Source organism: Chionomys nivalis, chromosome 7, assembly GCF_950005125.1.
Source record: "Chionomys nivalis chromosome 7, mChiNiv1.1, whole genome shotgun sequence".
Classification (NCBI taxonomy): domain Eukaryota; kingdom Metazoa; phylum Chordata; class Mammalia; order Rodentia; family Cricetidae; genus Chionomys; species Chionomys nivalis.
In genome coordinates this window covers 79249982-79260038 of record NC_080092.1, presented here as the reverse complement: position 1 = coordinate 79260038, position 10057 = coordinate 79249982, and the positions used below count along the sequence as shown (strand labels likewise).

The window sequence follows — 10057 nt, the reverse complement described above, 5'->3', positions numbered from 1 at the left end:
ATGTGCCCTCCCTCCTGACTAGCTCTCAGCACTGGGAAATGTTATGCAGGCTTCTGGGACAAAATAATAATAATAAATAATAACAATAATAGCAACAATGATAAATCAGTCATCTTACTTAGCTGTGAACCCTGTGAAACACTCATTGTGAGTGTGGTAATTGAGAAGTACATGTTCCTAATCACTAAGTCCTTCCATACGCCCAATACTGCTATTCTCTTTTAAATCCTCCATAGGGCTAGAGATGGCTCTGGGGGTGAATTGCTTGCTGTGCAAACATGAGGACCAAAGTTTAGATTCCCAGCTCCCAGGTAAAAGGAAGACTTGGCAACTAGTCTGCCATCCCAGGGCTGGGGTAGAGAGACAGGAGAATCCTAAGGACCTGATGAACAGTCAGTCTAGATAAAATGGGGAACTCCAGGTTCAGTGAGTGATCCTATCTCAAAAACTAAAGTAGAGGTGGGTGGCAAGACAGCTCAGTGGTTAAAGCACTTGCCACGCCACTCTGAGGACCCGAGCTTCCAAATAAAGGCAGGAGGAGAGAAGCAACTCTCCAAAGTTGCCCCTGACTCCATACACATCCTGTGGAATACTCACATATCATCATAAACACATTAAAAGCACATGTATACACAATAACACAATTTTTAAAGATACAGGTAGGAACAACAGAAGAAGTTGGCCTCTGGCATGTACACACACATGCGGTCCTATAATACCTTATCAAAACCTGTTGGGACTAAAACATGAATTCAGTAAAGTTGCAGAAAACAATATCCACAAGTGAGAATCAGTGGCATTTCTATCTCTGGAATCACAAAGCATCACAGAACAAAGCAATCCGTCTACCACAGAACAAAAATACCTAAGGGAAAAGTGTAGCGCGGGAGGTAAAGGATTGTTACAGACCCTTGGCAGCTTGGGGGGAGGGCGGGAGTTCGGGGAGGGGAAGGCGGGAGTTCGGAGGGGCTGCAGAGCCTTGGCGGCTTCCAGGGAGAGAGAGTTTGTTTTCTTTTGAGGGTGTGGCTCCTGGTAGGTTATACAATAGGCAATCTCTTCATAGACATGCTCCTGGGAGTATATGAGCAGCGTAAATTGTAGCCAAGCGGTTATTTTTTTAAGAGAATACAAAATTGAAAAGCGTCGGGCGGTGGTGGTGCATGCCTTTAATCCCAGCACTCGGGAGGCAGAGGCAGGCGGATCTCTGTGAGTTCAAGACCAGCCTGGTCTACAAGAGCTAGTTCCAGGACAGGCTCCAAAAAAACCACAGAGAAACCCTGTCTCGAAAAACCAAAAAAAAAAAAAAAAAAAAAAAAAAAAAATTTGAAAGTAGAGTGTGAGGTGAGGTTGTGGGGTTAAATATAAAATACATTATATGAAATTCCCAAAATAATAAGTAAACGCATTTTTAAACATTACAGAAGAAATCAAAAAGAACATTAAGTGTAAATGTATCTCACGTTCATGGATAAGAATTGAAATGATTAAAATGTTTATATACAGAGTCAATAAAACCTCTATTAAAACTAAGTACACCTTTTCACAGAGTTAGAGAAAACAGTCTTAAAGTTCATGTGGAACCACAGAGCATCTTGAACGGTTGGAAGAGAGAATGACAGTGAAGGCATCAATCCACTTGATCTCAAAACTCATACCAATGTCAGTAATTTAAAATACCATGTACCACCACAACATGGTGGAAGAAGAGAGACCAGAAAAACCCACACATTTACAATCAATTTATTCTTTTAAAATCCCCAAACTACACTCTGGGCAGTGTCTTCAGTTGATAATGTGGGGGAAATGGAGAGAAAATGAAGACTTTGGGTCCTCACCTTACCTATATACAAAAATCAACATGAAATGGATTTAACTGCTAAAAATATGGCCTGAACATTAGGGTTACTAGAGAAAAACATAAGAAAAAACTTCCTAACATGTCTGGATAAACATTTTAAAGATATATTTTATCTTTAATTATATGTGCATGTGTGTATATGTGTGTGTATAAGTGTGTGTGTGTGTGTATGTATATATGTGTGTGTGCCTGTATGTGAATGCCCATGGAGGCCAAAAGAGGGCATCAGATCCCCTGAAGTTGGAGTTTTAGGTGGTTGTGAGTTGCCTGATGTGGGTACTGAAAACTAAACTTAAGTCCTCTGAAAATGTGGCAAATGCTAAAAGAGGGGGAGAGAGAGGGAGGAAGAAAAGAAAAGAAAACCTAAATACAGCCATCAAATGCAACATTAGAAACATGGAACTATAAAATCCTAAAAATCTTCCTCAGAACAAAAAATAAAATAAAATAAAATAAATAAAACAGAGTAAAGAACTGACCAGCACACTGTGAGGAAACGTTGCGAACACAGCCTCTAATAAGATTATTAGTATTCAAAATATATAAAGAACTTGGCTAGATAACAAAAAAAAGGCCTGATTTAAAAGACATTCCTTTAAAGAAACTGTCAGTGGGTCTTTGAAGAGACATTCAGCCTCAATAATCACATGGAAGGACAAGGGGGAAATGTTGGTCAGGGGCATAAAATTTCAGTTAGGAGAAATAAGTTCAGGAGAGGCGTTACACAATTAGGTGACTACATTAATAACAACGCATGCTTTGCTTGAAAATTGCTGAGTGTATTCTAAGTGTCTCACTGCAAAAATATGTGAGGGGAAGAATATGTTAATTAGCTAGACTCAGTCATTCCACCGTGTGTGCGTAACGAAACATCGTATCCTATACGTGTGGATAGGTAGATGTCGTTCAAATTTCATTTACATGTGGGCTTTTCATATTTAGGTTTTTCAACTAATATATATGAACCCACACCCAATGAATAGTTACCATCCCATGGCTTTTACTTGAGCTAAATAAATCACGTAAAGAGGAAACTGTTCCTTCTAAGTTGGCTTCAAATTTTGTGGGGTCAGGAAATTAACTGATGTCCTTCCAAGCTCCCACAAAACATAACAGCAATTAGAGGTGTGTTCTTAATTACCAAAGTGGATGAGCAGAGGAGACAACTGTGCTCACTCATAAGAGTCAACAAAGCATCTTGCACGTGTCAGCAGAATGGCGGCTAATTTCCCATCAGACACCGTGGCAAGAGAACTTCGGAACAAATGAACGAACCACAGTCTCATGGTTGAAGGGGCAAGGAGAGGAATCTTGGCCACTGCTCAAGCAATGTAGGAAGGATTGGAACGACAAAGTGGAGTCTCAGACACATCAAAAGCTGCCTTGGTGAGATAACCCAGAACCCCGATACCAGATTCCTGTTCTGTGACGGAGCCCCAAGCGTGATCTACTCAGACTAGAAGAGAACTACATGACTCACTGGCAATTTTAAATTGCGATAATGAGGCTGACATTACTCCACCCGGATCCATTCCTCAGATAAACACCAACCTAGGGGCAACTGTCCTTCTACAGAGACGAGTCCGGCAAAGTTAGTTACTAATTAGAAAAAATCATCCAATTATGCTAACTTGCTGAGGGTGGCAAGCCAAGCTTTACTCTATGTAGGCAGAATTTCGTAGAACATCCTTGAGAAACTGTCTATAAAAAGGCAAACAAAGCCATCAGGGTCAGAAGGCACTCCATTCTGACTTTGAAGAACACAGCTCTGTGACCCGCTTGCCCCAGGATCATGTCTCTTCGTCTTTCCAGTGGATCCAGGAGGTCCTATGCCCGTCCCAGCACAGGGTCACTCAGGGGAACCAGCTTTGGAGCTGGGAACGCTTGTGGCATAGGAGGCATCGGAAGTGGCTTCTCCTGCGCCTTTGGGAGCAGTTCTACAGGAGGAAACACGGGGGTGGCTAACTCCTGTGCTGGCTTCACCGTGAATGAGGGGGGCCTTCTCTCTGGCAATGAGAAGGTGACCATGCAGAACCTCAACGACCGCCTGGCCTCCTACCTGGAGAATGTACAAGCACTGCAAGAGGCCAACGCTGACCTGGAGCAGAAGATCAAGAGCTGGTACGAAAAATTTGGACCAGGCTCCTGTCGCGGTCTCGATCATGACTATAGTAGATATTTCCCGATCATTGATGACCTTAAAAACCAGGTAAGAAATTATATTTTTGCAGTCACGTTATGTAGCTTACTATCTGAATTTCTCTTTACTGAAAAAGACCTGCTACATCTTTATTTGTGGTTATTCTAGTGACATATTACTTTAGCAATGGAAGTAGGAAGTAGATTCGAATGTTTAACCTCATGTTTAAAATGCCCTTGATGATAGCCTCATATTTTTTGTTTGTTTTATTTTGGTCTTTCAAGACAGGGTTTCTCTGTGTAGCCCTGGCTATCTTGAAATTCTCTCTGTAGACCAGGCTAGCCTTAAACTTACAGAGCTCCGCCTGCCTCTGCCTCCGCAGTACTGGGGTTAAAGGCATGCACTACCTACTTAATTTTTATCACTGGCATTTTCTAACACTAAAATAAAATAATAATAATAATAACCCTTTGCCTTTTAACTATTGTGATAAACGGTCTTTTAAAAAGTCACACTCCTGGTTTCCAGATCATCACTTCGACCACCAGCAACGCCAATGCTGTTCTGCAGATTGACAATGCCCGACTGACAGCTGATGACTTCAGACTCAAGTAAGTTGTCCCAGAGTGAAGGGAATTCATGCGGGCTTAATTCAAACTTCTTTTTAATCGCTCCATCAGAGACTAGCCACTCTCATTCCAACATTAAAACACTTATTCCTGTCCTCAGTGAAGCTATGGTTACCTGAACAAAGTCAAGCCGATAAGATCAGTCAGCATCCCAGCAGGCAGCGCTGATTGGACTGTAGGACCTGGAAATGGGAGGGGTCATGTTGGGGGTTACCCAAGGGGAGTGTGAGAAGGGAGCTCAGGGAAGGGTGGGTGTGACCAAGACACATCTTAAATTCTTTTAGAAAAGAAAAGAAAGTGACTGCTGTCGCTTTTCTATACCTTGGCTAGTTTTAGTGACCGTTTATAAAACTAGTGCCCGATAACCTACTTCCTTTTTTTTTTTTTTTTTTTTTTGGTCAAACACCTCTCACATGTTAAAAAAAAAAAAAAAAAAAAAAAAAGGTAAGTGTACAATAAACTTCAAAAATGTCACAAAAGTGGCCAAATTTGCCACTTCAGAAGTCCCGAGTTTGGAGTATACCCATGATTGGTGACCGTGTGACAAACTGGAAAACATCACTGTTTGAAGGTACGAAAATGAGCTGGCTCTCCACCAGAGCGTAGAGGCTGATGTCAACGGGCTGCGCAGAGTTCTGGATGAAATAACGCTGTGTAGAACTGATCTAGAGATTCAGTACGAAACCCTGAGTGAGGAGCTCACTTACCTCAAGAAGAACCACAAAGAGGTAAGAGCGTGAGGGTGTGCGAGCGTGCGAGCGTGGGGGCGTGCAGGCGTGTGAGCGGACTCTGCTTCTCCACAGTGCCCACAGCAGATAACGCCCCCACTGGCCCTCACAGGCGGGCAATTGGTCTGAAGGCTCTTTGTCAAACCCACAGGAAGCCAGCTTGTCTTCGCAGGTGTTGAGTGGCCTGTATCTAGTCACTCTTATTCTTATGCCCACTTTCCCATGGTTGGGCGGAAGAACCCTGCTTTCCAGACCGCTTCTAAGATCAGTGACTGACTGTCATTATAGCTGTTAAGTGGTCTACTTAGACAATTATACCTAATTAGACAAAATGAATGTGCTTTGAAAGCCATTCTAAGAAAACTGGATCTTAATTTCTATGTAACAGTAGCGCACATTAACTTCTGACCGACGGTATATAGTCATAATATTAAGACCCTTTTTAATAATATTTGCATTAGTTCTTTCTTTGAGACTTTCAAGCAATAGATGTTGATCATGATCACCCTTCCTCCCCCAACTCCTCCCATAGTCCTTCTCTCCAACCCTCACCTCCCTACCCACCCAACTTTGAACTTTCTTCGCCCCTACCCACATCGAGTTCAGTTTGCCGGGCTTAACTACTCTTAGAAATGGGGCCTGCCCTGGAGTAAGGTCACTCCCAGGGGTCACATCGTTAGAGAAAACTGACTCCCCTGCTCCCAGCAGCTATCAAATGCCAATTGTGCCTCCGCTAGATGGAGGATTTTGTGCCCAACTCCCCCGTTCCTTGCTTGGATTTTGTCTGGCTTGAGCCTATGAGAGTCCGGGGGATGCTGTCACAACCGCCATGAATTTGTACATGCAGCTTCCCTATTGTGTCCAGAAATCACTGCTTCCTTGGCACTGTGCGCCACCTCCGAGTCTTCTGATCTTTCCACCCCCTCTTCCACAATGATCCCTAAGCCTTGAGGGGAGGTGTGTGGTATACAGCTCCCATTTAATACTTCAAATATATTCTTACTAGACACCATGATAGACATGAACCAGCACATAGCATCCTGAAGACTCACTTGATCACGAAGCCACTGTTTTTACACTCCATATTTTCTGTTCTAATAAAAGGAAGGGGGTGCCTTTAAATTTTTTTGGTATTTTTTTAAATGGTCAAAGATATCCGCAGTTAAAACAAATGCTTAAATCAGGAGCTAACAGGCTAGCTTGTAAACTAAACTGCTGGCATTACAGCATTCATTTGGCACGGTGAGTTCACATGTGGTTATAATCCACGGCAGTTACTCAAAAAACTGTTCATAAGTCAGGAGCAATTGGTGTTTTAAAAATACTCTGCTTAAGAATGGGCCCACAGATACACAAACTTTTCCTTTGTTTTTAATCTTTTTTTTTTTTTTTTTTTTTTTTTTTTGGTTTTTCGAGACAGGGTTTCTCTGTGGTTTTTTGGAGCCTGTCCTGGAACTAGCTCTTGTAGACCAGGCTGGTCTCAAACTCACAGAGATCCGCCTGCCTCTGCCTCCCAAGTGCTGGGATTAAAGGCGTGCGCCACCACCGCCCAGCCTTTGTTTTTAATCTTATTTTTATTTTTTAAGCTGGGGAAGTTTTCACTCAGCTCTGTGGTCTTTAAAGCCACCTGCAGAGACAGAGATGGTACAGTGAATTCACAGCAGGAAGGAACTGGTCTAAGAACCAACTGGGGATTGGCTTCCTGGAGGAAAGAAAGCTGCCCTGACCCAGGAGCGAGGAGGAAGGTCTTGGCAGCAGACAGCGGGCCTGTGCTGTTTTAGTTTGTACTGGCTTGGCAGGGACACCTGTTGTCCATGTACTTAGAATAGATTTAGCCAATAGCACCCCGTTCAGCAGAAGACTGTGTCGTCTTTGACAGCAGCCCAGATTCCTGCTGTCACGATGACAGGAATCGTGAGAACCAGCACTCACATGTCAAACAATATTGCAAAGCCACGGTGTTATTATCAATCCTTCCTCTGCTCTTAACACCACCCAGAGAAGAATTTTTTTCTTAAATTACTTTCAATTTTCAGATTAATCGCAAGTTCCCCAAATTAACACAGCTACGACTTGCCAGAAATCACAAGGGATATGTGTTACTCCAACATCCAAAAGAGCACTGTAACCATTGTGTAAACTTAACAGCTGGATCCTTCCTTGCCTGCACACACACACACACACACACGTCAGTGTACACATTTATTTATCTATTTATATCGTCAATTATCTAAACTCAACCATTTGACTATGCTCAGGCTGTGTTCAGGGAGTAGTTGAGTTGAGAAAGCATTCAAGGTGATCTCTTACTGCTTGAAGAACACAGACCAAAAGGTTGCATATTTAAACAATCCAAATAAAAAGTCAGAGGACAGTTCTTTTAAGGGGTTTAAGGACTTGGATTTGTGAAGGAACCATGACTTATTCTGGGTACCAGAGCAAAAGTGAGGCCCTGCAGCCCAAGGAGCTGGATTAGACTCACAACAATAAAGGGCTCTGGAGCCTTTAAGATTTCTTCCCGAATGAAGCAGGCTACTCGGTGATGGATATCTTCACCAGCCTTGAGAGGTAAGCCAAGTGAATGGGAGCTATACAATGTGGAAGGGTGGTCACTGCAGAGGCAAGGACGGACACCAGGGCGAGAACTCTCCCAAAGCTAAGCTTCTAGACTCCCTGAAAGTTCCACTGGACTTCAGCTCAACGCCTCTCTGCCTCCAGGAAATGCAGGCTCTGCAGTGCGCAGCGGGAGGCAACGTGAATGTGGAGATGAACGCGGCCCCCGGTGTGGATCTCACTGTCCTGCTGAACAACATGCGAGCCGAGTACGAGGCCCTGGCTGAGCAGAACCGCAGGGATGCTGAGGCCTGGTTCCAGGAAAAGGTAACTCTCGCCTGACCCCGTTCCCTGTGGTCCCTATGCGTTTTAGTGCTCTTGCCAAGCTAAGATCTGTCTGTCCCTCTTGGTGGTCATTTCAGAGCGCTTCGCTGCAGCAGCAGATCACCGAGGATGTGGGCGCCACCACCTCAGCCAGGAACGAGCTGACTGAAATGAAGCGCACGCTCCAAACCCTGGAAATTGAACTTCAGTCTCTCCTAGCCACGGTATATATGGAAGGAGTGTATTATTCCTCCCTAAGTTTGTTTTAAATTTCCACCCACTGGCTTAAAAACCCCACTTGCTGCAGAAAAGATGCTCACATATTCTTTTGTTTTGTTTTTAGATTTTTTGTTTTGTTTGGTTTGGTTTTGTTTTTTGAGATAGGATTTCATGTGTGGCTCTGCCTGTCCTGGGACTCACTTTGTAGACTAGGTTAGCCTGGAACTCCAGGGGATCTACCGCCTGCCTCTGCCTCCTGACTGCTGGCATTAAAGGTGTGCGCCCCCGCACTTGGCTGTACATCCTTTTCAATGGCTCTGTATTCTTCCCGATAGAAACACTCGCTGGAGTGCTCCCTGACCGAGACCGAGGGCAACTACTGCACACAGCTGTCTCAGATCCAGGCTCAGATCAGCGCCCTGGAGGAGCAGCTGCACCAGGTCAGGACCGAGACCGAGGGCCAGAAGCTGGAATACGAGCAGCTTCTGAACGTCAAGGCCCACCTGGAGAAGGAGATCGAGACCTACTGCCTCCTCATAGGAGGAGATGAAGGGTAGGTGAATGGATTTATGTGGGAAAAGCCATATGCACCCCACCCTCCATGTCCACTTCTTCCATGGCAGTGGGTTCCAACATCCACACAGGAAAAAGCACAAAGAAAGTACTGCATTGGTTCTGGGCACGCCCAGGCTCCCTCTTGCCCGTGCCCTGAATCTTAAAGAACAACAGTTACTTGTACACCATTTACACTAGAGTCAGTATGGTAAATGACCCTGAGATTCGAGACAGAGGAGACCGTGTGTAGGTTCTCTGTAATACAATGGCATCCTTTGACTCTGAATCCACTGCGGTCATAGAACCTAGCTCCCCTGATGCTGGGGGGGTGGGGGTAGCCATCCCGAAAGGCACTTAATTAGATCTGTGCTGAAACTGTGCCTATGAACAAAGGCGACTGCCTTTGTTACCATGAGCAATGTCAAAGGATGGTGGTTTCCGCTGTCACCCACTGAATACATTCTCCAAAAAGCAAAAGAAGTTCTCATACCGGGCCTAAAACAGAACGGATCTCTCCATGTCACTCTCTTGTGATGTTTTCACAGGGCTTGTAAGTCTGCCAGTTATAAGTCTAAAGATTATGGATCTGGAAATGCCGGCAATCAAATCAAAGGTAACAAAGCTAAAATTCCTTTGTTATGTCAGCCTACCTTATGTCCAGTGCCCAGATCATTGCTTTTGGGCTGCCCTAGGACTTAGAGTTGATATCATTGAACACTAGGTGTCTAACTTTAGACCCGTGTGCTTATTTTAAAGTCAAATGTCACCGTGATTTGACCTAACCAAGTGGTCAAAAGTCACCAAAACTGAGTCGTGTCTGTGCTTTCTACCTACTCCGGTCTACATTGTGGGGTCAGGGGAAGGAATATTATCCCCTTATGTAACTTCTTATTGATTTCCTTCTGGCTGTCTAAAGTCCTCTTTTAACTTGGCATTTTCAGATTCAGCCAAAGCCATTGTGGTTAAGAAAGTTCTAGAGGAGGTGGACCAGCGCAGCAAAATCCTTACCACCAGGCTCCACTCCCTGGAAGAGAAATCTCAAAGCAATTAA

General features: G+C 44.1%; 1 protein-coding gene across 1 annotated transcript; it reads left to right on the top strand.

The window, feature by feature from the left end:
• Window positions 1-3650: 3650 nt before the first annotated feature.
• Window positions 3651-10057, top strand: Krt25 (keratin 25). Its single transcript, XM_057775083.1, has 8 exons — window positions 3651-4067; window positions 4527-4609; window positions 5199-5355; window positions 8074-8235; window positions 8331-8456; window positions 8787-9004; window positions 9552-9619; window positions 9948-10057. The coding sequence occupies exons 1-8, from the start codon at window positions 3651-3653 to the stop codon at window positions 10055-10057; spliced, it is 1341 nt and encodes a 446-aa protein (XP_057631066.1).